Source organism: Frieseomelitta varia, unplaced genomic scaffold (assembly GCF_011392965.1).
Source record: "Frieseomelitta varia isolate USP_RPSP 00005682 unplaced genomic scaffold, Fvar_1.2 scaffold_923, whole genome shotgun sequence".
NCBI classification, from domain to species: domain Eukaryota; kingdom Metazoa; phylum Arthropoda; class Insecta; order Hymenoptera; family Apidae; genus Frieseomelitta; species Frieseomelitta varia.
This window is the reverse complement of record NW_025110727.1, coordinates 325798-352475: the sequence shown is the minus strand read 5'-3', so window position 1 is coordinate 352475 and position 26678 is coordinate 325798. Positions and strand designations below refer to the sequence as shown.

Here is a 26678-nt window from a genome sequence, read left to right as displayed (position 1 = left end):
TCAAGTCAGGATAGATAAATAAAACCACGTGATTTTATTAATCAATCTAGGGGAAATATGAAATTTGCAATCCTCTCATAAAAACTGTGGACATGACATTGAAAAACTTATTAGACTAGATCGTGTAAATATATTTCTTATGTCTTAACCAAACGTACTAAGTTTAGTAGCTCAATTTTAATATTTTCTACAATAATACAAGCACCTCTGAAAATCATAATTCACTAGCCAGTAGTTAAAATATCACGTGATCAATTATGTTTACTTCACTGATACGAAGTCAATGACGCAAATGCTAGATGTCTTGAACATATACGCATGTTTAAATTGTTTAGTTAGGTTATGAAGTATGTAAAATGTTTGCTTAAAACATTTTTACTTTAGCATCATTTAGAAAGTGACTTCCAATACGTTTGAGTAATACTTCAATGATGAGTTCCGATCATATGCATAGACGATGGAGTAATTTACGAAAAGTATTAGAAAGATCTGGTCCCTTCTGCAGACCGGATTTCGAACCATCGACAGAAACATTGCAATTCTTGTTAGACAATTGTAAGATTCTCGTCATTGGAGCCGGTGGTCTAGGATGTGAATTACTTAAAGATTTAGGATTGATGGGCTTTAGACAAATTCATGTAATAGATATGGACACGATTGAATTGTCTAACCTTAATCGGTACGAAAATAAATATATATGATTTATCGAAAGAATCGACCAAAATTTTTGTTAGGAAGAAATAAATAAATTAAAAATTGCAGGCAATTTCTCTTCCGTCATAAAGATATCGGTTCGTCAAAAGCAGAAGTAGCTGCGAAGTTTATTAACACTAAAATACCAGGCTGCAATGTTATATCACATTGTTGCAAAATACAGGATAAAACTGAAGATTTTTATAGACAATTTCATATTGTCATTTGCGGTCTAGACTCAATAATTGCAAGAAGGTGGATCAATGGTATGCTCTTGTCCTTATTAGTTTATGAAGATGGAGAACTTGATCGGTCCAGTGTAATACCAATGATTGACGGAGGAACAGAAGGTTTTAAAGGAAATGTGAGAGTGATATTACCTGGTCTGACTGCTTGTATTGAATGTACTTTAGATTTATATCCTCCTCAGGTACATAAATAAATGTACTTTCTTTTGTATTAATTTTTTTTCTTAAATTATTTTTTGTTAAAATACAGGTGACATATCCATTGTGCACAATAGCAAATACTCCACGTTTACCAGAACATTGTATAGAGTATGTGAAAGTAATTCAATGGCCAAAAGAAAATCCATTTGAGTATGCAATAGATGGAGATGATCCACAACATATAAATTGGATTTATGAAAAGTCTATCGAGAGGGCAGCTCAATTTGGAATACAAGGCTTAACATATAGATTAGTACAAGGTGTAGTTAAAAATATCATACCTGCTGTGGCATCTACAAATGCTGTTATTGCTGCAGCGTGTGCTACTGAAGCATTTAAACTTGCTAGCAGTTGTAGTGCTTCACTGAATAATTACATGGTATTTTCTATTGTTGACTTAAATTGAAACTCCAGGAATGCAATATAATAAGTAAATAAATTCTTTTGTAAAGGTACTCAATGACATAGATGGAATTTATACTTACACTTATGAAGCAGAAAAGAAAGAAGATTGTGTGGCATGTAGTCAAGTTCCAAAAGAAATTGAAATTTATAGCCCTAAATTCAAATTGAATGATTTGATAGAACTTTTGTGTGAAAAACCTGACTTGCAAATGAAAAATCCAGGTCTCACAGCGTACATTAATGGGAAAAATAAAACGTTATATATGCAAACTGTAGCGAGTATCGAAGAAAGAACTCGTGAAAATCTAACAAAAACGCTGGTCGAACTTGGGCTTAGAAATGGCAGTGAGATAAATGTCGCTGATATTACTACCCCTAGTGCGATTGTGTTAAAATTAAAATTTGTATATTGTAATTCAGATATGTGATAATCAGAAAATCCTTCATTTCGTTTATAAATTTATAACTACAAATCATTATATATATTTACAGTACTTATATTGCTTTCCTTGTCATTATTTAAAAAATAATGTCGACGTTCTTATCGAAATAATAAAAACAAAAACGTCTTCGATGTAATGTCATTTTTTTACCGAATTTATAAATAGATATCACACGATAACATTACTTTGAACATTTTTAATATATTGATTCATTCTAATTTGATGTAATTAACTGATATTGCTATTTTTTTTTTTTTTTTCTTTTTTTATAGTACTAGTCCTCTTGATTATCCTTATATATAACAGAAGCAAGTATTAAAACTATATTAGTTTCTATGACATACCTGTTATATTAACAATAAAGACACAGTTGCAAATACGATTCTATATTTCTGATGTTACGTTTCTCACTTTCATCAGAGATTATATATCATAGAAAAATTAGTGAGTCATATTATTCATAAAATTCTATGTTTTTCGTGTACGTTCTAAACTTCGTTTAGAAGTAGACAGTATCTTACAGATCAATGCATTAGTACGACTATTTTGAAAGAGAAAAAACGAGCAATTTAATGATTCGCGAAATATGCACGTGTCAAAATCGATACTTGTTAGCTTGTTATTAATATCTTTTTAATAACAATTTCTTTCATATTATATTAAATTTTATGTTAAGTATGAATTTTGTGCACAGTCCTTTTTTGCGTTATATGAACACGTTACTGATGACTTATTTGTAACAATGGATTTTTTTATATCTTTTTTTTATCTATTAGTGTTTAGTTTTCGTTAAAATCTTCATTAAGAAACATCATATCATATAGATCTTTCCATATTTGCTAAATACTTTTATTTTAAATATATGAAAAGATACTCCAATTAGAGCAAATGAAGGACAGTGCACGATGATCCAAAACGTCTTTTGTTTTACAAGCACACTTGGTAACATTCGACATATGCACAACTTGAGTAGAAAAAATATCTAGAACAAATACATTATCTATCTTCCTTATATAAAACTATTATTACATTGTATCAATAATTTTATAAGTTTTGCCTCTTTACCTCGATAAGACGATTACTCCCCAAGAATCTTTTATTCTTAATTTTATTTCTTTTTTATTTGAACGTCAATAACATAAAATGCTTCTATATGATAGTCTGAATATTTACTTTAAATTTGTGTTGAGGCAAACTGAATAAGAATAAAATATTTTTTAACGGTTGGGGAATTCTTACAACGAAACACTTCGAGGTTCATTGGCATTTCATTGTTTATACGGAATTCCAATGTAGACATTCTCATTCCAATTATACAATTCAAAATCAGACATTTTTTTTTTTTTTTTTTATAGTATGAATTATTCATTCACTAGAGACGAGATGCATAAAATCAGCTAGTGCAAAACCAGCATGTCAAAATAAGTTGCGTTGCGTTCGGCAGTGCATTCAAAAACTGTAGAACGTATGAACTATGATTCTATTAAAATAGTTAACATAATTAATATCGGACAATTTTTTTCCATAATTCAAAAACATTTACAAACTCAAAATTCTATTTTATTGGATTCTACTCTGAAAGAGAAACATTGAATATGAATGCACGTGCGATTTACTCCTTTTCTCAATCGATTCAAGCCACATAACATAATCATTATGTTCCGACCATTATTTACGAAAGAGTTTTCCGTATTTGACATGAAATACATTAGCTGTAAAATGTCTTATAAATAATCATTGTTCAATGTATAATAATACCATGGTCCATGAAAAAATAGTCTGGTAGAAAAACGTAAGTGTCAATAAGTGATGGCATAATAAGTGTCGTAAAGTCCGGTTCATTCAGGGCAGAATTCGACACTTTTTTCACGGAAATACAGTTATGTAATTAAACAAATGGCAATATAGATGCGAGAAAATTATAACGATATGGAGAATCACAATTTATCAATTGCGTCTCAACAAAAATACAAGTATTTAAGGTATAAAGTTGAAAAGTGTCTAATTTCTGCTCTGAAGCTGTTCAACAAAGGATAACGCAATGTGCACGATGTTAATACGTCATAGAGTACGCTAAAACGGTTGTGTTAGGCCTTGGCATCAACTTCCATTGCCACTTCACCTGCAGCTTTCTCCGCTCTTTTTCTCATCCTCTTTGCAGTCCTCGGATTTACCGAGGTGTACAAAAGGGTCTGTTAACGAAGTAATTAATTAATAATAAAACTATAAAAAGTAAAAGAATTAAAAAAATATAACGAAAAATTCATACCTTCAATTCGGGATCTTTAACAGCATATTCAGATTGATAAATGTCTAGATCTAAAGGAATTCCTGTAATTTTGTGTTGTCGATTATGCATTAATAGTACTGTGAATTTGAATTGTGCAGCAAATTCATTTGGTTTTTCGTACAACACCTAGAACAATAAAGATACAATGACATAAAACTTTCTGAACATAAGAATTATATGTACATGTACATAAACTCACTTGGAATGGTTCAATCAGCCTATGATTTACACATTCCACAACAGCCATTTTTGCCTTTTTCTCATCTTCAAAAGTACGTAAATTAAATGGCATAAGACCATGTTTATGAGTGACTTCAGAGTAAAACATTCGTGACGCTTTCAGTTTTAGTTGATATGTTTCCTCTGTTTTTTTAAATATAGTAACCCGAGTGTCCTGTTCTCTACCTACTCCTTCACCAGTACTAACCAACACATCCATGGCATATACCTATAAATAAAATAATTCACATATATTAAATCTTTTTACTACTCTAATTAATTACAAAATACATTACGTAAAATGAGTTATACCTCATAAGCTTCAAGAGTATATTTTTCATGTTCTTTCTTCTGTGCATCATTTGGATTTTGAATAATAGTTTTTTCTCCATCTATTTTAAATTGTTTCAATTGATGACTTAACATTCCTTCAATTGGTTTACATTTGTATACATCACAAATCTTTTCTACTGTTTCGGTTATCGTGTAAGTCTGTAAACAGAAAAAGAAATTGTAAACACGAAAAATGTTAAACAATTTAAACAATTTATAAGTACAAAGATATATATAACTTACCTCTGTACCTGGCTGTAAGAGCCTTAGTGCAGCTTGTGAAGCATAGTGTGCGGCTAACACTACATCTGCTTTTCTACCAGTAACTTTTTTTTGTGGTGAAGAACCTATAACAATTGTATGTGCCACAACTGCTATGAAGCCATCAACATGTGCTCCAAGATCTCTAAAAACAGAAGTCAGTAATTACTTTAAAACTTGAAAACATATAAGTTACATTTTATAATATTGAACATTATTCATGGATCATAAACTTACACTTTTACCATATCTTCATCTTTGAGTATGAGATCTGGTTCACTAGCAATTGGTGAAAAGTGACATATGCAATTGTTGACAGATATGCATGTAGGAAAAGCAATTCCCTTCTTCAGCTCTTTTTCTTTCTTAAACACCTTGCTAGTTTCATCCAATATCAGTTTATCTCCAAACTCACAAATTTCTCTTACTGATGCTCCAGTGACACATTTGTCTAAAACTTGTTTTAATACCCCTGGAATTAAATCACTTATTATACATAACTATTATTCAATTACTTTAAACATTAAATTAGATTTATAAAATATGTACAAAACACACAACATTTATACAGGTTTACATATCAATAGATATATAAATGAGTCATTCATTCTAAATATTTATTTTTCTATCGACTTTTACGAATAAAAGGAGAAAAAGAAAGATGTTAGTATGTCAAGATAAAATCAATGTATTTCTAATACATTCTACCTAAAGTAAAGATAGAGATTCATGAAGAATTTGAGTATTTTTGATAATATATACCTCCATATGTTTTATATTTTTAAAACTTTCATCTGATATGTAATTTTTTTTTTACACATTTAAAAAATGCTAGAATTTTGTAATTCTAATTTTGAACAATAAAAAATTAAGTTAAAATATTTTTGAAAAGTTGCAATATTTTATATCATTTAAATATTGCAAAAGATAAAAATTCAAGTTAAAAATTACATTTAAAGAAATGCAAGGTACATTAAAACATACGTTGCATACATAAGATGAAAAAGTTTAAAGTTTTTATGACTATATCTTTATAATCATTAATTCATTTTATAAAATATTTCCTCTCTTTTGCTACATGCAACATTTGAATGCAATCCAACAAATTCTATATTCCAAATATTTTGTGAATATTTGGAATCCAGATCTTTTTATTTATTACATATAGCATAAGGTAATATCACAACTAAGCATTGTACTCTTGTAATAGTAACAAATTCTAACATAAAATGAAGCTAACCACACAACGCAAAGTTTTTGTTAAATATGCGTCTGGCTAGTCTTCTTATAGAAATGGAAACACACTGAGACAGAAATACAAGCGGATTATGGTTTTTTTAGCAAGATTGTTACGCTACGATAATGAAATGAAACGGATGATTTTTCGGGTTGTGTAATAAAAAACTATTAATTCGTTGTCAATCGTTCGTTAGGAAACTAGAAAATAGTAAAAATATCGATACGTTAGTAAAATGTAATAGTCGGTGCCAGCTACCCCACATGGTAAGGGAGCCCGGCATTAGCGCGCCACATTCCATATGGCCAGACGGAAAATAAGACATTAAAAGACTCATAAGCGAATCGGGCAATTTCATTTTTACTCGTTCAACTTCATAAATAAATGTTAAGTCGTTTTCTTACGATTTACGATGTCACCAGCCATTTTATACTTGGTGACAACGATGTCTTCGGCGATGGTTCTCTCAGTTTCCTCTTTGTCCGCCATGTCTTCGATACACTATATTACGATCACGTGACTTAGAGCTTCTTTGCAGTTGCTTCCTGCTTAAACGGTCAGTGCTATCTTAATTAAATCATGCGTTCCGAAATTCTCCACTAATCTTTTAATCGAAAATTTCAAATAAATACGTACACATTGATAACACAAATATCGCTCTGATATTTTTGATATTTTCTTTATTCTTACAAATAAAAAAAAATTCTTTTCTAAATACTTGTAAATTGTATTTTAAGAAACATGATATTATTTTATGTGTTCTTATTTGTTTCTGAATCTTTTATATAATTGTAATTAAATTCAATATAAAAGTTCAATAAATTTGCAAAGATTGATCAATTTTTTAATTAAATTTTTATCAAAATATATTTGATTATAAAATATATTTTTATTAAAATTTATTTGATAAAAATTTTTAGTTGTTTCTGTTTAAAACAATACAAAATTATTTACATATTTCATTTACTTGGAATGTTTGCAGAAATACATAAATCTCGACTTTTGTAACGTATAAGGTTGGTCGACTTGCATCTTTTTGAAACGTGTTTCATGCCTTATGGATCCTGAGGTTGGTCGTGTGATCTATTGGAACGCGGATTTGATTTGCATTACTTTAAATTTGAATCGTAATTATGTCTTCAGGTAAATTATTTCATGAAATAAAATTAAATTACTGTTATTACGCTTATTCGGGAATATTTTTAATATGAGATTTCTCGATATTATTAAAATTTTACCATTTTTTATATAACATAACCAAACTTCTTACGAAACGCAGCATGCTTTCAATATTGCGTTTTTGTATATTGAAAATCGTCGTAAAAAATACTGATTTTGTTGTGCGTATATTTCTACCAGGGAAGAAAGGGAAAAAGAAGAAGTGCAAAACGGTCGATTTAATGTCATTCCTGGCTGATGGGGGTGGAACACCCACTGTGCCAGTTAAACCATTGACTAGTTGGATAGATGAAATGGAAGAAGAACATGGTAAAATATATTTACGTATTTTTTTAGCTTTTCTACATTTTTTTATTTTTAAGATCACATTTATCTTTGAACACTTATTTATGTGTGTGTGTATGTATGTATGTATGTATGCATGTATGTATGTATGTATGTATGTATGTANTATATATATATATATATATATATATATATATATATATATATATATATATATATATATATATATATATATACATATATATACACATACATACACACATGCATGCATACACACACATACGCGAGCGTATGCACACGCATATACACATACTTATATTTACTTATATATATAGGTAAGTATGTAACATGTTTAAAATTAGTCATTGCTTATTATGAAATCATAAAATATTTAAAAATTGCAAAGAATTGTAAATACATGTTAAATATTATTATATGACAGAAGGTTTTTCATCAAGAAGTAGTAAAGAACCAGTAATTCTACCCACTGCTCCGAGAGCTGCAAGAGGCCCCCGGGTGGCCGATGAAGATATTCCTTCTAATCCACCATATGTAGCATATCTTTCTAATCTTCCTTATGAAGTGGACGAAGTATATCTAACAGAATTTTTTTCAAACATGAAGGTTAGTATCTGAAGTGTTTCTTTTTATTAAGTAATGTTACAGAATTTATGTACTAACTTCAATTATTATTATTTATTAGATTTCTAACATACGTTTACCGAAAGATTCTAACAAACTTAAAGGGTATGGATACGTTGAATTTGAAGACCGTCAAAGTTTAATTGATGCTCTTTGTTTATCTAATACAGTAAGTTTAAATGTTTTAAAATCTGAAGTATTTCATTACAATAAAGCAATTGTGTGAATTATTTTCTAGCCTATGAAAACAAGAAGAGTACGAATTGATATTTCAAATAGTGTTAATGATGATCGTCGTGGAGGTCGAATGGGCCGAGATAATCGTAGAGATAATGATTATGATTCTGAGCGTACGTCTGGAGATTGGAGAAGTGGTCCAAGAGATGAAAATTTAGCATCAGATGGAGATTCATATCGGAGTCGATATGATAACAGAGATCGAAGAGATGACCGTGAAAGTATATATTATGAGTCTTATATATACTTATAATTAATTGATAGAAAATTATACAATTAATATGTTTATCAATTATAGGTTCTGACTATGATAATAAACCAGGTGCGTGGCGTGAAAATAGTGATAGAGCGAGACCAACGTTCAGAGACAGAGGGGGTTTTAGAGACGACGAAAAAGATAGAGAATGGTCTCGCTATGACAAAGGTAGCAGAGATCGAGATGGAGACAGAGGAAGTAGTTTTGGTCCGCGACGTAATTATGGTGATTCTGATTGGGATCGCGATGGCCTACGTAGGCAAGGGAAGCCTCCTATAGATAATAAATGTGAGTGTTATTTATTTTTATAATAAATAAAATGTATAAAAAACTTCTATTTTTTAACTAAAAAATATAAAATATTAAATATTATAGCTGAATTAAGGACTAGGCCGAAATTACAACTACAACCTCGTACTAAACCAATTGATCCTATTGTTGTGAAAGAAGAACAGCAATCTGCAGCTCCACCTGCTGCTGCACCCGCTTCTTCGACAAATATATTTGGTGCTGCAAAACCTGTAGATACCACTGCTAGGGAAAGGGAAATAGAGGAACGGCTTGCGAAATCGTACGCCGAATCAAAATCCAAAGAAGATGGGTAAGTTTGAACATAGATTTGCTTAAAATATAATTAAAACATAATTAAGATTGATTGTTCTTTTAGAGAGAAAGAACGCAGTTCTAAAGAAGGTACTTGGGGCAAACGTAATGGAGTAAGTTGGTTGTGTAAAATTTCATAACGTATCATGTTGCATTATTTTACCTATCACGTATTTATTATTCTTATTAGGAGGGTCGGGAGGAAAGAGAAAGGGGTCGGCAAACGTGGCGATCGGAAGATGACAGAAGCCGACGAAATGAAAGATCGGCTCCACGAAGTCAACCTGCTTATCCTGGTAAATTTAAATTAATTATAACTAATCTGAAAGATTTAAAATAATTTATGATGTGATACAATGCTTTTTTTGATAATAGATCAATACGGAGAGTCCAAAGGTCAACCTGTTTCTCGTGGCGGACGACCATCGTCTAGAGGTCCTCCAAAATCAAATGATACTCGTGGAGGAGAGAGGTAACATGATCATGCAGAAAGGTTCTATAAAAATAAACGTATATGTGTTAATTGTATTATACTTGCAGAGATCGAAGAGATAGAGAAAAAGATGTCAGTAGAATGCCAAAAGCAAAAGATGAACAAGCTCCAGTAAGTGAAAGATTTTTTTAATTAATCCTGATAGTAATTATAAATAATTTCTTTTTGTTTTAGAATTTTGTAGCTTCCAACAAGTATTCCATGTTACCTGATGATGTGGATCCCGACAATATCGATGATTAGTTCTAATCATTATACATCACCAATTAAATTGTGCCACATGCATCATAATTGGTCTATATATTCATATTATTAATTTGTTTTATCTATATTAAATACTTATCGAATTGATTCATGAATCAAACTCTAAGCTCTTGGTATTACTTTACAAGAATTATTGTTAATTTATATTTAATCTATTTTATTACTCGTAATATAATAACCTATCTACATATGTATTTACTTTATATTTCGATATAAATGTTCAATCGATCATTAAATCGATGTTAAAATTCGGATAACTTTAAAGAATTATAATGATTTTTTAAATATTCAATTCTGAAGATAATTACATCTATAAGACTTAGGAATTGGGACTTTATACGTCATATTTTATCCACTGTACAGTTATTGTACAATATGTAACTCATTTACATGTAAAATAATGCCAATTTAGGAGGAAAACAATTAAAATAATAAGTGTAATGGGAACTTGAGTGATGTATTATATTCTATTGCCTGGAATTCAATATTTCACAAAATCGTTGATAATTATAAAAAGGAGTAATTGCAACATAATTAAACATCGAAAGATTGATACCATAAAATAAGTACGATAAAGTCTAAGCCATAATATAGCATAGAAGTCACTATATTAATAGTCATCGTATCATGACAATATAAGGAAGCATATATGACTGAACAATAAAAATTTTGTTACAATCATTTTATTATAATAATGTTTCTAAATAATTATGCTCTAAACATTTATATATATATTAAAAATTATGTATTTACAATCTTTTTTTGAGATATGTACATACTGACTTAATTTCCATTTACTGCTGAGTAGTTTGTGCTAATTGGCGTAACTGTTTCAATACAGTCTCTAAAAGTTTTTTCTTATCCCGTTCGCTTTTCTTTAATACAGAAAATACTGTTTTTTTGTCAGATTCTTTTAATCTGCAAACATAATACGTTTAAAATGTAGATATTAATAATGTAGGACAGTATTACATGAAATGAAAAAGCATGGTACATACTTCTCTAACAAAAGTACAGCCATGTTTGGAGTCACCAGATGATATTTACTTGAGTCATGACCATAGTCATGAAAATAAGTAGGCCAGTCCCAACTCATAAATAAGTCTAGTAATTGTCTTAATTGTGCAAAATGTTGAAGTAAGGTACCTTCGGGTAAACCAGAAACAGGTTCCGAGGCAGCAAATTCTAAAAATTAAAAGATTTTTTCTAATTTATGTTCGAATCAATTCAATATCGCCACAAAATATTTTGTAATCATATATTGTACATCTTATTTAAGAATAAAAAACGGAAACACGTACGCTCGCATTGTATTGTATCTAAATTAACTTGTTGAAGAGCACCCATCGATATCTGTTTTACATCGTCACTAATTAATATGCCTAATATAGATTTTGCTATATGAGAACAGGCAGACTGACAGGCAACTTGCGCAACCTCATCCTAAAATATAAATATTCGCCTTAATTTTTATGAAATATTTACAAAAATGTAACAGTTACAAATTTATAATATGATTAAGATGTACCGGTAAATTAGTAAAACAAGTAAAAGTACTTTGCAGAAACGCTATGAGATCGGTAATAAAGCCAGACGCGTGCCCTTGAGGTTCTGCCAAATTCCAGTCATAATTTTCTAATTCTAAAAATTCATCAAGTTTATTCTTTAATTTCTCACAGATTTGTTTTTCGGCGTCATCCCTCGCAACTCTGAACATAGTTGATTCAACACCCATACTACTTAGTTGTCCTTCATGTGGGGTTCTGAAAAATTATTAGACAATATATATATATATACATATATATATATATATATATATATATATGGAAAAAAATAAATATTCATAATTTATTTACTTAATTTACCCGGTAATATTAGATACAAATTCTTCTAAATATTTCGTAGATTTTTCAAGATAACCGGTATTTATTATAATTTGAACCACTTGTAGAAGAGCCAATGATGGTTTTCGAAATAATGATGATAAACATCCGCTAAATGTCCTTGTTAATAATAAATTCGTCGATTTGCAGATCATTTCGTCTATTTCTGTTTGAGTGAAATTTAAATCTTCCGAAAATTTTAAACAAGCATAGATGAATTCTTTTACTTGTTGATAAACTTTTGGTACCATATCCGAGAACGGAAATTTTTTAGGAAATTCTACTTTTTGTAATTCTTCGTCATGGTATGGAAACAAATCAAGAACATTATCATATTCTTCCTGCGTTGTAACCTATAATATATCAGCAAGTAAAATGTATAATAATTCTGTAATGTAAATGAATATACCTGAATTGGTAAGAAACTATCTTCATCCAAAATGTCTCTAAACACTTGAACCCAATGTTGCATGAGTACTTCATTATAATGTACTCGAATTTCTTGTAATAGATCCCAAAGTTGGCCTACAGAATAGCCATAATTCTGTTTCCCAGAAAGAAAAAAATATATTAAAAAATACTAGTACAATGGAAATACATTAAGTTACTTACTCTTAACGTTGTATTGAACAACATTATAAGGTTTTTTATTTTTAATATAAGTGTTGCATCTGTGCAGTAGGCCTAAAAACGATAAAAATATTATAATATTTATTCATATAAATTACTTAAAAATAATTTCGTTATTACTTACGGAATGTGTACGCAATGCATTCACGATTGTTGATAATGCCATTTGCCATAACTCATCTAAATAAGCACGCGTTGCTAAACCATTGCCAGTATTTAAAATATGATCTTCTACAACAAAAAATCCTACAATGCCTTGTAAATATATTTGATAACCAGTTATGCTCTCATGCTAAAAATACAAAATGAGAAATTGAATTAGAAGTATGAAAAACTCATTGTATTAATAATTAATAATATTCACCATATTAATAGGTGATTGTAGAACTAATCTAGCTTGCTGTTTTCTTTGTTGTCTATAGTATGCTTTAAATGTTTCTCCTTCACGAAGCACAGTATAAATATGCATACAACGATAAACAGGACTAAAATCCATTAAATCTTGAGCACTTAATTCTTCTTCTGACTCATTTGATAAAGAATTTGTTGTATGTAATCTTTTCTTTTTTCTACCAATAATCTCTGCTTCAACGGTTAATTGTTCTTGTGTCTAATAACAAAAATAAGTCAATGCATAAAATTAAATTTTTTGCATAAAGATTAGATCTTTACACAAAACTTATTACTCACATGTCTCATAGCAACTTCACCAATTTTTGGTGAATATTTCCTAATATTTTCTAAAAAGTCTCTTAAATCAGACATGGAAGCATCCTTTATATTTTCACGTAGTCTAAAATTATTGTAATCTATCAATCATTTAATGTCTGTGTAAATTACTCTTTAGTTACATTTTGCTGTAAAAGTAAATGGTCTTTTATCTTGTGATATTACTCACTGTGGAATTTGTTGAGTAATTTGTGAAGAAAATCTGTAATTTGTTACTTTTGGTAAGTCATGATGCTCTAGCTGCTCCAACGTCTTTAAAGCTGGATAATAACGTTTGTCTTTCAGCTGTTTTTGTAACTTTGCATAGGCAGCTAAAACAGGAAGACACATAGTGAGACTATCCACTGCTGCGGCCATATTACTCTCTATTTTGCGTGCTTTAACAAGTTCCTCTCCTTTTTCTATTACTTTGGTAGCAGTAGCGGTAATACATCTATCAAGTTCTAATATTTCGGCCTATAAAACAGACATTTCAATCAAATCGTACTATCCTACTTCATTAGAAGAAGATCAATTTTAAGATGTAAACTAACATTAAGCTGTTGCGCTTGAGATCTGACTTGCAGGAGTTCTCTGATTGAATCAATGAAACCTTGATAATGATGATTGCACATTCTTTCAATATCTTTGTCATGTGCCTTGATACGCTCATCAAGTTTTTCCATAAATTTTTGATGTTCGTGGCCATCGTAGATTGCTCTAGAAAAGAAAGAGAATAGAAAGAATAATACTTGTATCAGTTTCTATCTTTTATTTCGAAACTTTCTCTTCTCAGTAAGCAACTGATAATGATAATACCTGAAAACAAGACCTATACTATTAGTATCTGTTGATTCTATTTCATACAACAAATATTCGTGCTTTGGAACCATAGTTGACAATAGATTGTCAACTTGGTTAGTTGACAACCTTGACATAATAGTACCCTAATTTAATTTTTCTTTATTCTAGTACCGGGGATGTCCATCCCCGTTTTTAACCCTTCGAATGCGCATATGCACGATACATGTTGCATCTGCGTGAAGGGATGCCACCCCGAAAGCGCGATTTTCGACAAAATTTTCATTGAAGGACGAACGTTTAATCAAACTTACATACCGAAAAGTCGGTCCCAAATAATCGTCTATACCTTCTATTTCTTGGATAAGAAGATCGTATCGTTGCATCTCGATTAAATCCATTGATTAAATAAGAAAATGTCAACAATTTTCGGTAAATGAACTTGTGCGCCCTATATCAGTATACCAATAAGATTGGATTATATTCCATCCGTTGGTTAACAATGAATTATGTTACATACGAAAACTCTCCGGCTTAATTATAACATTTCTGTTAATATTCTTATTCGAATAACATTGCCAATATCATTAAAACTGCCATCTTCGTTAAACTATGCAAGTACATATGTATGTTACACTGTATACACATTTATTATGTTTCATACATACATATGTAGGTATAAAATGTGCAAACGTGACAATATATAGTGGTCAGTGAACTAACTATAATAGGTATAAAATATTTACACGTATTACAATTACGATATATAAATTACTAAGATATATAAGTTTTAAATAAATTCTACAAATTATTTGTGACAAATTACATATAGTTTAGTTTAATTGTGCATATACCAGTTCAAAGTTAGAGAAGTAAATTTTTTGAAACAATATTTGTGATTATTCATTTAATAAATACTGTATCAGATGAATAATCAATTGTGCAAAGTGATTAAAAATAAAATACATTGTATCATATGTAGAATATAAATTTAATAATTAATATTAAATTTTAATTTAACAATTTATTAAAAAATACATACAAGTATCTGGCTTAATTTTTTTTTTGGAACATTATGTTAGTTTAACCGGTATTACATTAAATTAACAGCAAGTTGAGTAAAATAATGAAAAATATTTAGTATTGTTGTTATTATATCTTATTTTACAAAGAAATTTAAAAAGAAAATTACAGAGCTGGTTGAAAGTTGTAATCAGCTATTGTTTCAGCCGCTGCATTTGCATTGTTTTCGATAAAATTAGCATCTAACGAAAAAACATAAGTTTGCTCAGACGGATCTTCCTCAGCAAGTGAAATATACTCTACATTCAATGAAAAGGGACTTTATTTATTTGTATATTAAAAAATTTGATAGAAATTATTTAGAAATAATTGTTTCATGCCCTTTATTGAAAGGAATGTTTCAAAATAGGAAAAAATTTATTCGTGACATTAAGTAAAAAAAAAAAAATACATTATAATTTTCATCCGAACAGACTGTACATGCATTTGGCGTCTGGGTTGGAGACGCCAAGACATCGGATGCAGTTTCTGTGCACTGTGAACCCCGGTTGATTCTCGCCTATTGATTGTATCATAGTAACAGCGTACTGAATATTCTTTTTCTACTCAATTTATCGAGAAATTCAGTGAACGAAAACGAGAGTTACAAGGAAAACTAAGACATAAAGTAAGTATAACCGTTGTGAAGTTAATAACTATCTTCAAAGTCATTGGCGCGCAAGCACTTTGATGTGTCGCTATTTAAGACTTGTTTCTACAGTTTATAAAGGATCCATTGCGAACGTTTATCCTTTCAAATATATTGAATTTGCCTGTTTTTATCAATCATTTCTAACGGTGAAGTAAAACTAAAATACGCACTATGCGCAACGATTTTTTATAGCAGTTTTATATTACTTATAATTAACCAAATTTCCGAAGTGTATGAAAAAAAAAGTTTTGTGTGTACCTCTGAATTTTTAGGTAAAAAATGACACCAGAAGGGTATACACGCGTTTATGTCGGCGGATTAAACGAAAGCATTAAAAAGGAAGACCTCCAGACAGAATTCGAAAAGTACGGCAAGCTAAACAAAGTTTGGGTTGCATTTAACCCGCCAGGTTTTGCATTTATTGAATTTTTAAATATGAACGAGGCAGAACTTGCTTGCAGCAGTATGAATGGCACAGAGATTATGGGTGCTAAATTAAGGGTGGAAATTTCACGGGGTAGAGGTCGTGGTGGAAATAGGGCTGGTATGGGAGGATTCAGAGGTGGTCGTGGTGGTGCAGCTAGGGGCTATGGGTCTGCCGCCTCCATGGCGTTTAATTATAGAGGAAATAATATGTATGCAGATTATGGAGGTTATTATGCAGGCAAGGGTGGTGGAAGTAGAAGTAGAGACTACTACGGAGAAGATTATATGACTAATCGTGCCAGTGGGTATGTTACGCGAGATGGATATACACAAGATGTCTATAATAGCGGAGATCCAAATGCTGATTATTATACCAACAAAGGCACTGGTACATCGAGGTATCGAAGTCGTTCCCCAGCTGGTCGTGGCAGGTATTGATAATACCAAGTCCTTGTAAAATTATATTGTGCTTTCATGAATTCCATGAAGTTAGTTTGTTGAATGAATTTGTTCAAAGATGTAACAGTGACAATTGATTAGTCTACATTATTTGTACTACAGAAACAAACATTTTGGTCACATTTAAACAAGAATAAAAATTCTGGGCCAATTTTAAAAAATGTTGTTAGGGAAATGAATATTCTAAATAATATGTATATGTGGGATTTAAATCTACAATGCACAAAAAATGTGCATACACATAAAAAAAAAGATAGTTGCATGATAATAATATTACCAATTGGCACTGAATAAATCTCTTTGCATGTGCAAATATATTGTGCAATCATAAATTACTTTACAGTTAATGAAAGTTATCAGCTAGATGAAAGCAAAAATTATGTGACATTCTATTTTGCGCTTCCATGTTCACAGTCATCGTCATCTTCGTGAATGCACATAAAAGATCTACACTGCATTGCCAATCTGAACAACGGGCCAATCAGCTGCCCATCCTGATGACTACATTTCTATCCAATCTACGCAGCGACCTGTATATAGACAAGAACTACCATTGCAGATCAAGTTGTGCAATACCATTTGTATAGTTTACTTTAGTTCTACAGTTTGTAATCGTTTTCAGAAACATTACCCATTACTCACAAACAAAAGCGTTACTGCAAACTTTATATAACATGAAAATGAATCATGAACAAAATTTGAATCAAGTTATAATGAATCGTAGTCTAAACTATTTATATACTCAATTTTTATTTTATTTAAATCTGGGGTATTACTGTATTTTATAGTTTTGAATAAGTCTTTTTTTACGTATATATTATTTTTTTTTTTTTTGTGTACTTTTTTAAGTTTCTTACTACATAGGAACTGAATAAAATATATTTAAAAACAGTTTAACATACATTATAAAAAGATAAGATTTTTCATAACTGATATCTTTGTTTCTTCTTATTAACATTTAATCGTCTATAATTTTTTATCATCTATCATAGATGGATAGTATTATTTAACTATTATTTAATGAATAGTAATAATATTATTTTAAAAATGAAAAAGAAAAATAAGGAAAATGCCAATTTTAGCCAAATGCACACTACTGCTCGTATATATTGGACTGTGCAACTTTGCCTTATGAATTTTTATACGCCATGCAAAATTAAAATTTAATAAGCTGCAAAATTGATTCGTTATTTATAATTTAAATCATGGCCTTGGAGTATATGTGCAGAAATAGTATTGCATTTGGAAACTTTGGAGTATTTATTATGGATACTGAAGTGAAAGATAAGGAAATTGTGGTAATAATGTTTACCATTGCTGTAAATGATGTGGAATTGCATATCTATTAAATGATTTGCTCTCACTACTCTCCGCCACCCTGCCTGCCTGCTCTTGCCTACTTTTCTAGAATTTTCAATATTTATTAATTTCTTATTTAAATTGATAAAAGAAAAAGTGAAGAAACTTCTTAATAATGACGAAGTTTAAAAGACGGTTGCAAAATTGTTCAAGGTTTATGTAATACTCGTAGATAGTACTTTGTATTTTTATGGATGCGAAAAAATTTAAGTGACGATTTTTATACATTTCTATCTTCTATTAATAACTTTCAATAAGGAACATTAACGTAAGTATAACGTATAAAAATTAATGTTAATGTAAATATTTTTTATTTTCAACGTAACGTTAAAAATAAACATTAATATAAGTATAACAGTAAAAGAAGTTCTAAAAAACTTTAACAAGAGATATTTTTAAGCTGAAATTAATTTAATTGACTTCTTATTTTTTTATATCAATTATACTGTTAGTATTAATAATCATTTTTTATAAAAATTAATAAATGCAAGTCGTTTATTTCTTATATACATATTTTTATGCTTAATATTATTTTATACTAGCTAATAAATTTGATCTGCGTTCGGTATTTTGAAACAATGCTCTAATTAACTGTTTAACTTGGGATGCTGTAAATTCTCGCGCAAGTGGTCCTTTACCATTATCCCATCTCATTTCGATTTCTTTTAGTGATGCACCCAATACTTGAATCAATTCTAAAAATTTCTCCCATTTTCTAACGTGTTGATGAATCTTTTGATTATCCTGAAAACACAAAATTGCTCAATGTTATTATCAACGAAAAGTAATATCATTCCAGTTTTATTTTGCAGGAAATTCCTAACGAAATAGTATTTTAATAAGTTAATTTTCATGTAATCTTTTTATATAAACTAGAATAAAAGTTACTAAAATATTGAATCATATTTTTTTTTTTATACAAACTTACCGGAAATATTTGTGGTGCACGCTTAACAATCATATTAAACAATGTTACTAATTCAGTTGCAACATCGGCGGGAATGTCTTCAACAGATATCACTTTGATTATTAAGTCTTCAACCATTGAATTCATAATGCATCCTAAATTTATTAATGCATAAAATTTATTTAATTATCAGTTAATAAATATTAAATATTAAGAAATATAAAAAAATTTGTACTGGCCTACAGCTCTGCAATAAATATTCATAGGTAACATATCTATCCAAACTGTTTTTAATAATTCCAGCTGTCTAATGCACTGTCTCATTGCACGTTCAGTATTGGGATGTAATTCGGAAGTTTGACCCAATGCAGACAAATCTTATTTTGAAATAAATCATTGAAATTATTCGTCATTTTAAAATATTTATAACTATCATATAGTATTGTATGTGTACTTACCAGAATGACTAAGAATACCAATAATAATATCTTTTTGATATTTCATATGTTCTAAAAGACACGATGATCCGACATCTCTTAATACTAATACTTGATCTGCGAAAGTTAAGTTAAGATTATGCAAGGATTCTGGTAACTTGTCCCTATATTCGTGTCCCAATGTGAGAAGATGGTGCGCAAGATACATGCAATTGTTATGAAACATAGCTACACAAAAAAAATATATGTATATATTATTAACATAAAAAAAAGAGATTATTTCAATTGATATGTTATACATTAGCTTCTTACCAACTTGATGCGGTACTGTTTCTAAAAGAATTCGGTGATGTTCAGGTACTAATCCTGCATACATTTCAAAAATATTTCTACAAGTATAAAATAACTGCACAGTGCAGGAATCCGAACTGTTACAAGCTTCCTCTAAGATATGTCTCGCGAGATTTAACGTCTCCTTCGCACTCGTGCTGAAATATAATTTCCAACGTAAGTTTGGTTTTAACTTAATTGAAAATTTTTGGGATAATTTCAATACCTTATTTGACATTTAGGAAGCTGAAACGAGTTTTCGCTTAATTTTTTATCGGCTTTTAATTCATTAAAATCATATGTATCTACTTGAAATTCAAGCGGCTCCTAAAACGTTAATAAAATTAAATAATACATTACATTCCGTCATACAGTGACATCTCCAAATAAACTTGCCTGTGGCTCGTATACAATGCAATCATGTAAATCTTTTTTCATAATGGTACGCGCTTTTGCCAATAAATCCTGGCAAATTTTTTTTATAAACAGCTTGTCGATATTCATCGTATATTCTGATAAGAAGAGTTGGTCACTTGTAATGAAACCTAAAATATCGAACGTTGTTACAATTATATTTAGCCGCAAGAGAACTAAAAATAAATTTACGAATTCCCTACCAATTTTGACCAAAAAGTACTGAAAATCATTGATTGCTTGAACGATGGGAGCAAAATTTTTTAGGTCGACGCTCGATGTTGGCGTGATTCGTGAGATGCAATCATTCTTCAAGGATGTTGATAATCTTTCGAGCAAATGAGGCTGTATTTCTTTCAGGAATGTTTCGTCATCGTGCACTGTAAACTGAAAATGTTGATGAAGGAATTTGAACAATAATTCCAGATTGTGAAGTACGCTTTTATAGCCGTGAGGTTTGCTTTTGTTCAGTACTTCAACGGTGAAGATTTTCTCGTTGACTACGTATACGGAACAATTGTCATTGATGATGGGGCCGATTATGTGATCCATCAGCGTCGTTGAGAAACTATGGAGATAACTCGAAAGATTATCGATACAATATAAACTCTGAATTAAATCTTGTGTATCGTCCATTTCGTTTTTTACGGTCAACGTTATAGCCTTTGCATCCTCTTCGTCGATGCCGGTCCAACAAATCCGTTCGTGCAATAACGACGACGTTTCGGACAAAAATGATGTATAAAGATTTAAGTACTCTTCCTCGATTGCCATATAAATATCAAGATCGCGTAAATCCGTTTGTGAATTGTATAGGATAGCTTGCATGTGGCACAACGTCTCAGCTGCGTTCATGTATCGTTTTCCCTCTTGGTAATTTTTCACAGACTTTATGCATTCGTGCAGTGTTAAAAGTTGATTAGAAAGCTGTAACATTACGTTCGACTCTTTCAATGCTTGAGAGAGGGTTTTCAATTCCTTTGTGGAACCACATAATTCTATCTTCACCTGAAATACGTGATACATAACTAATAAGCTTATTTATATTTTATACCGAGCACCTTTAATTTATTAAATGTACCTGGTCGTCTATTCTCTTCTGCAATGCGTTCATTTTTTCGAGTAGTTTCTCTCCCTTGGATACTAGATGCTGATCTTTTACAAGCTTCGACGTGAATTCCACGTAATTATCATTCATGAAATCCTTGACATCGTATTTCAATCTCGTTATTTCTTTCTGTATCTCCGATATCTTCTCGTGTAAATTGATTTTCTCCAATCTTCCTGATTGAAAGAGGGAACACAAAGAAGTTTGAAATTTTTATAAATAATACATGAATCTTTTACTTCAACGACGTGAAGAAAAAACAGAGATATACTAATTATATCGAATAATATACAAGTTAATTATATTTTCATATTTTTTATTTGAATATTTTTGTAATCAATTTCATATTTGAATTAAATTGAATGTATGAATTCACATACGTACCCGCCGTGGTCAATACGTCAGTTAAAAATGATGTCATTTTGTCAAGACGTTTTAGTGTATTTAGACGTAATTAAAAACAGTTCCAATTGCTCTACTATTAATTTAACCTTAAGTACAATCACCTCATACTTATACATTAATAGTTATACGATAGTAAATAGTAAAAAATTGGATAAACATACATTAGTTTACGTACACCTCACTATAGCATAAACAAGATAAATAATAGATTCGACGTTCAATCCTATTTTGCCCATCTATGATTTCTTTATCATTCTCATATCACATGCGACATTACCGATTTATGCGAATCCGTCGTCACAGACGAAGTATGTATATAAACATGACATGTGCCCTCGATCTACCAACTAGATTTGTTAATTTATAAATTTTTATTCGCGGATTACATAGATTGAACGGAACAGATGATAGGAGAAAAGCTGAGAACCTAGTTACGAAGATACGGTTGCAAAAATTCACAAATTAATTCGTTTCATTAGGTTTTTATTCCAAATAAAAATTTGATCAGTTCATGGACTCTGAAACACTATCCACCACGTAGCGATGACACGATGGTATTAATTTCATTACTGTCCTCGTCGTACACTGTTGCTTTTCTTGTCTACCGCGCATATATGTCTGTCCTTGTCGCACGCTGTTGCTCTCCTTGTCTACCGCGCGAGAATGTCTGTCCTTGTCGCACGCTGTTGCTTTCCTTGTCTATCGCGGACGTATGTCTCTCCTTGTCGCACGCTAGTGCTCTCCTTGTCTGATGACGATAGACAAGGAAAGAAATAGTGTGCGACAAGGACATCTTTCGATCTATTGAAAAAAAAATTCAACTTTTTATCACACACGTTTTTCCGGGACAAAACACACATAGAAAGAAAGCGGGGAGCCCAATTTTAAGGAGTCATATAAAAAAGTTTGCAAATTATTCCTCTTAATTAGGTTTTTTTCATAATTAGTGCACTGTCACAAAATGGACATGATGGCGCCATCTAGCGGTAGCTCAGTGGTACTAATTATTTATAAAAATACTTATTTCTGCATTTTGCGGATCAAATGAGGTATGAAAAGAAAGCTAAGGGTCTAATTAGAGTAATACAATCGCCAAAGTTCACAATTCATTTCGCTAAATTAGGTTTTCCTAAACCATTCACAAATGTTTCCTCTTAATTTCTTCTCGTAATTTGTGGAAAAACAGTCACCTGTCAACGTTTAGAAGCAGCGGTGGCGCCATCTATTGGCAACTCGGTGGTACTAAAAGTAGAAATTTCTGTTTTTAGTACCACCGAGTTGTCAATAGATGGCAGCCACCGCTGCTTCTAAACGTTGACAGGTGACTGTTTTTCCACAAATTACGAAAAGAAATTAATTAAGAGGAATCATTTGCGAACTGTTATGGTTGCGTCTTCAATTTTAGAGACCCTTAACTTGCGTTCTGTGTTTTGTTTAAGTATAGGTTCCGTATATAAAGAATGTTTCAATTTTGTTTACGTTAGCAGTAGTACCAGTAGTGAGTACATAATTTCGCGCAAACTATAGTGAATATTAGATTCAGATTTATTTGCAAACGTAACTGATAGCATTATCTTTGAAATATGTGCTCGTGGAGTGCAAATTAGTAGCGTGAAAAATTAAAATTAATTATTCCCCTTATATTGTTATAGATCGTTTAGTTCCACGAGTCTGCCACAACGTGGCGCTAGTGTTTCTTACCCCGTAAAACAGAGAAATTTTCATATGCAAAAAAACCTAATTTAGCGAAATGAATTGTGAACTTTGGCGATTGTATTACTCTAATTAGACCCTTAGCTTTCTTTTCATACCTCATTTGATCCGCAAAATGCAGAAATAAGTATTTTTATAAATAATTAGTACCACTGAGCTACCGCTAGATGGCGCCATCATGTCCATTTTGTGACAGTGCACTAATTATGAAAAAAACCTAATTAAGAGGAATAATTTGCAAACTTTTTTATATGACTCCTTAAAATTGGGCTCCCCGCTTTCTTTCTATGTGTGTTTTGTCCCGGAAAAACGTGTGTGATAAAAAGTTGAATTTTTTTTTCAATAGATCGAAAGATGTCCTTGTCGCACACTATTTCTTTCCTTGTCTATCGTCATCAGACAAGGAGAGCATTAGCGTGCGACAAGGAGAGACATACGTCCGCGATAGACAAGGAAAGCAACAGCGTGCGACAAGGACAGACATTCTCGCGCGGTAGACAAGGAGAGCAACAGCGTGCGACAAGGACAGAGATGCACGCGCGGTAGACAAGGAGGGGAACAGCGTGCGACAAGGACAGACATATATGCGCGGTAGACAAGGAAAGCAACAGTGTACGATGAGGACAGTAATATATATATTAGTTCTACTGTTTTACCGCTACACGACGCTAGCATTTCAATGCCTGTAGCGGCTAGCATATCGAGTCTTTCCTTAGTATAGCAGTTCCAAAGACACGAATATCACAAGCCGCTTAGATATGGCTCGAGTGCGATCTGCAGGTTGAGCGTGCAGCGTGCGGAACATCTCTAGTATGGGTGCCGTCTCCTGGCCCAACCTAGAGGTTCCTAATAAATCTCTGGAGTAGAGATTGCAGTCATCAGCCCCCCCCCCCCCAATGAGTCGGGCGGCGATCGAGACAAAACGCACTCCACCTTCTATATCATTTATGAATCTAAATCTTATCACCATCATCCTACCTCTTTCTTAAACGTATCCATATAACATCCGCTACATTGTCTGCACAGATGCTGCTATTTATCGGAAGTTACTAAAACTAAATTAATATCATGTTAATTTTTAATTCTAACTACATGCAATAGGTGACAGCACATATTATATTCTTGTCACATCTTTAATATTGCTGCTAATAGCGCCATTGCCATCGTTCGCCATTTTACATCTTTCGAAATCGTATGTTCGAAAAAATCTGCAGAGTTGTTAATATCTGCAAACTTTTCACTTATAATTGAGGCCAAATATTTATTATTTATTTAAAATTTTTTAATGTTACTGTTTTAATGTTAGTTCAAATAACATCATAAGATGACTACATTTTTTAACGTTTTACATTTTAAACGGTCAATATTTTGTATATGAAGCAACGGTCAATATTTTAAACGAAACAACTGTGTAAAGAGTCGAACAGGATGGTACTATATTATATATACAAAAATGAACAGTAAGTCATTTAAAATACATTAATAAATACGTATTTATCCACTTGATTTAATAAAATGATAGGAAAGTATATTCTTTCTTCTTTCTCATTTGAATATCTGAAACTCAAATGAGCAACTTCATTACAAAATTTATGCAAAACGATTATTTAAACAACTGGCTACTAATGCATAGATATTAACAATATTTTTAAAATTAACATACACTTATATACCTGAATTAACAGAATATCAAGAATGTTATACGATACTTTCTTTCTTTTTTTCTTTTTCAACAGGTAACTCCGCGCAATTTCAAATTCCTAACAAAATGAAGTACAGCGTGACAGGTACCATGAATCCAAAAAGGTATATCTCAAAGTCGCCACACGCCACAGACAAAGACAGGTTTTCTCAGGGAGGAACTCACCTGTTTCACAACCTGCGTGACGTATTGTGCCGCACCGTGTCACGTGACAAGCTTTACCTTTCAGCGTTCGTAGGTGGTAGTAGTAATAATACTATAGCGGTTTACGGTAGACACGGTAGTGGGCTTGGGGAACGACGCGAGGCAAGGCGCGACCACTGGAAACACGACTGGGAACATAAACGACTCCGAGAACCAGTCAAACCGCGCCCAACGTGACGCCAGGTGACTATTCTGCCGCGACGAGTCTCCATTCTACGATAAACGTGTACGTTTTGCTTGTTAACAAATACATCTTGCAGATCAGAGGTCTTTTAACGGCGAAACGTTCCTTTCTCGAGCGCAACGAACGTTCGTCGCGTACCAGTCCATTGAGAAATACCTGGCGTGAACTGTGGTGTGATTCAAGCGGTGGAACGGAAGATTTAATGGTGAACAGACTTTCTCGCAGTACTGGTCGGTCGGATGCACGATAACGAACGCGGCATCTCTCGGCATCTCGCGGTTGGTGAGGAGCTCGGCGACGGGGAGTGTTAACGGCAACGGTGTAAGTCGCCACAGTCGAGCTCAGATCTCTCGCGCGTGAAGGAGCACGGCGGCCCAAGAGAGGGAAGGTTAACGCTCGAATTTAAAATACAGTGCACCTCTTGCGTTTGCGTGCTGGCCCCGGCATTGCCGCGCGTGGAGCGTTCGATCTCGATCGTGATCGAGAAGCGTTTCGGCCGGGTATCTAAGAATTAACAAAGTCAATTTTATAATACGTTGAATTGAATTGAATCGATTGAAAGAGAGATTTGTAATGTCGAAACAGAGTATAACGAATGAGAGTAAACGATGAACGATAATACGTACGTCGAATCGTGTCCGATCCTGGTGGCAATTGGAAATCACATTCGGATAACCCAACATACGTAAAATGACATATCGATGGTAATCAGCGGCAGCGTAATGACAGTGAAAGTACAGACTTCGATTACGAGCTACGATGATCGAATCATCGTGTGACGCATCCCAGTATTGGTGACGAATAACGAGGACTTGTTGCAAAGCGGCAAGGGAACTGCCCCAACCTGAAAAACTCTACACTCTTAGCGTCTATTATCGATAAATAAATATCGTTATCTATTTGAAAGCCGGCGCGCGTCGTTCAATCGAGATGTCGCAACAAGTGTCATCGAGGTGCAACGAAACTTTCGAACGAAATTCAGAAACTGCTCGCGCGCTGTTCGCG

The 26678-nt window shown here is 31.9% G+C and overlaps 6 protein-coding genes and 1 long non-coding RNA gene across 14 annotated transcripts; 3 read left to right on the top strand and 4 right to left on the bottom strand.

Annotated features, from left to right (window-relative positions):
* Nucleotides 1-132: 132 nt before the first annotated feature.
* LOC122537634 (NEDD8-activating enzyme E1 catalytic subunit) lies at nt 133-2179 on the top strand. Its single transcript, XM_043670977.1, has 4 exons — nt 133-679; nt 763-1123; nt 1192-1521; nt 1595-2179. Exons 1-4 carry the CDS (start codon nt 429-431, stop codon nt 1973-1975), a joined length of 1323 nt encoding a protein of 440 aa, XP_043526912.1. The 5' UTR covers nt 133-428; the 3' UTR covers nt 1976-2179.
* A 1060-nt stretch (nt 2180-3239) lies between these two features.
* LOC122537635 (proliferation-associated protein 2G4) lies at nt 3240-6892 on the bottom strand. Its single transcript, XM_043670979.1, has 7 exons — nt 6735-6892; nt 5331-5565; nt 5076-5238; nt 4812-4991; nt 4480-4728; nt 4260-4406; nt 3240-4182 (listed from the first exon to the last, which is right to left on the bottom strand). Exons 1-7 carry the CDS (start codon nt 6817-6819, stop codon nt 4078-4080), a joined length of 1164 nt encoding a protein of 387 aa, XP_043526914.1. The 5' UTR covers nt 6820-6892; the 3' UTR covers nt 3240-4077.
* A 440-nt stretch (nt 6893-7332) lies between these two features.
* LOC122537633 (eukaryotic translation initiation factor 4B) lies at nt 7333-11589 on the top strand. 2 transcript variants are annotated; one of them, XM_043670976.1, is made up of 12 exons: nt 7333-7473; nt 7690-7818; nt 8237-8418; nt 8498-8605; nt 8675-8888; nt 8972-9217; nt 9305-9530; nt 9597-9645; nt 9723-9828; nt 9908-10004; nt 10073-10136; nt 10200-11589. In XM_043670976.1, exons 1-12 carry the CDS (start codon nt 7464-7466, stop codon nt 10266-10268), a joined length of 1500 nt encoding a protein of 499 aa, XP_043526911.1. In that variant the 5' UTR covers nt 7333-7463; the 3' UTR covers nt 10269-11589. The 2 variants fall into 2 exon arrangements, with proteins under 2 accessions (XP_043526911.1, XP_043526910.1); XM_043670975.1 differs by having other exon boundaries at nt 8675-8894.
* On the bottom strand, nt 10957-14917 carry LOC122537629 (exocyst complex component 6B). Of its 3 annotated transcripts, none has more exons than XM_043670958.1 (13): nt 14630-14917; nt 14065-14230; nt 13701-13987; nt 13493-13595; nt 13167-13412; nt 12927-13094; nt 12785-12856; nt 12582-12716; nt 12155-12525; nt 11818-12052; nt 11591-11732; nt 11288-11474; nt 10957-11207 (listed from the first exon to the last, which is right to left on the bottom strand). In XM_043670958.1, exons 1-13 carry the CDS (start codon nt 14710-14712, stop codon nt 11084-11086), a joined length of 2319 nt encoding a protein of 772 aa, XP_043526893.1. In that variant the 5' UTR covers nt 14713-14917; the 3' UTR covers nt 10957-11083. The 3 variants fall into 3 exon arrangements, with proteins under 3 accessions (XP_043526893.1, XP_043526895.1, XP_043526892.1); XM_043670960.1 differs by having other exon boundaries at nt 14661-14741; XM_043670957.1 differs by lacking the exon at nt 14630-14917 and adding an exon at nt 14330-14576.
* Nucleotides 14918-15814: 897 nt separating this feature from the next.
* Nucleotides 15815-18276, top strand: LOC122537636 (RNA-binding protein Rsf1). 2 transcript variants are annotated; one of them, XM_043670981.1, is made up of 3 exons: nt 15815-16004; nt 16300-16882; nt 17325-18276. In XM_043670981.1, the coding sequence occupies exons 2-3, from the start codon at nt 16305-16307 to the stop codon at nt 17350-17352; spliced, it is 606 nt and encodes a 201-aa protein (XP_043526916.1). In that variant the 5' UTR covers nt 15815-16004; nt 16300-16304; the 3' UTR covers nt 17353-18276. The 2 variants fall into 2 exon arrangements, with proteins under 2 accessions (XP_043526916.1, XP_043526915.1); XM_043670980.1 differs by having other exon boundaries at nt 15819-16001; nt 16298-16882.
* A 470-nt stretch (nt 18277-18746) lies between these two features.
* On the bottom strand, nt 18747-22407 carry LOC122537630 (centromere/kinetochore protein zw10 homolog). Of its 3 annotated transcripts, none has more exons than XM_043670962.1 (10): nt 21850-22407; nt 21439-21641; nt 20561-21365; nt 20340-20488; nt 20170-20270; nt 19926-20101; nt 19635-19730; nt 19416-19553; nt 19198-19331; nt 18747-19013 (listed from the first exon to the last, which is right to left on the bottom strand). In XM_043670962.1, exons 1-10 carry the CDS (start codon nt 21884-21886, stop codon nt 18798-18800), a joined length of 2055 nt encoding a protein of 684 aa, XP_043526897.1. In that variant the 5' UTR covers nt 21887-22407; the 3' UTR covers nt 18747-18797. The 3 variants fall into 3 exon arrangements, with proteins under 3 accessions (XP_043526897.1, XP_043526896.1, XP_043526898.1); XM_043670961.1 differs by having other exon boundaries at nt 19635-19841; nt 21850-22405; XM_043670963.1 differs by having other exon boundaries at nt 19635-19841; nt 21439-21637; nt 21850-22405.
* A 2291-nt stretch (nt 22408-24698) lies between these two features.
* On the bottom strand, nt 24699-26376 carry LOC122537645. Of its 2 annotated transcripts, XR_006308662.1 has the most exons (4): nt 26300-26376; nt 25451-26177; nt 25257-25343; nt 24699-24791 (listed from the first exon to the last, which is right to left on the bottom strand). It is a non-coding gene; the product is annotated as an uncharacterized LOC122537645 (long non-coding RNA). The 2 variants fall into 2 exon arrangements; XR_006308661.1 differs by lacking the exon at nt 24699-24791 and having other exon boundaries at nt 25147-25343.
* Between the last annotated feature and the right edge of the window lie 302 nt (nt 26377-26678).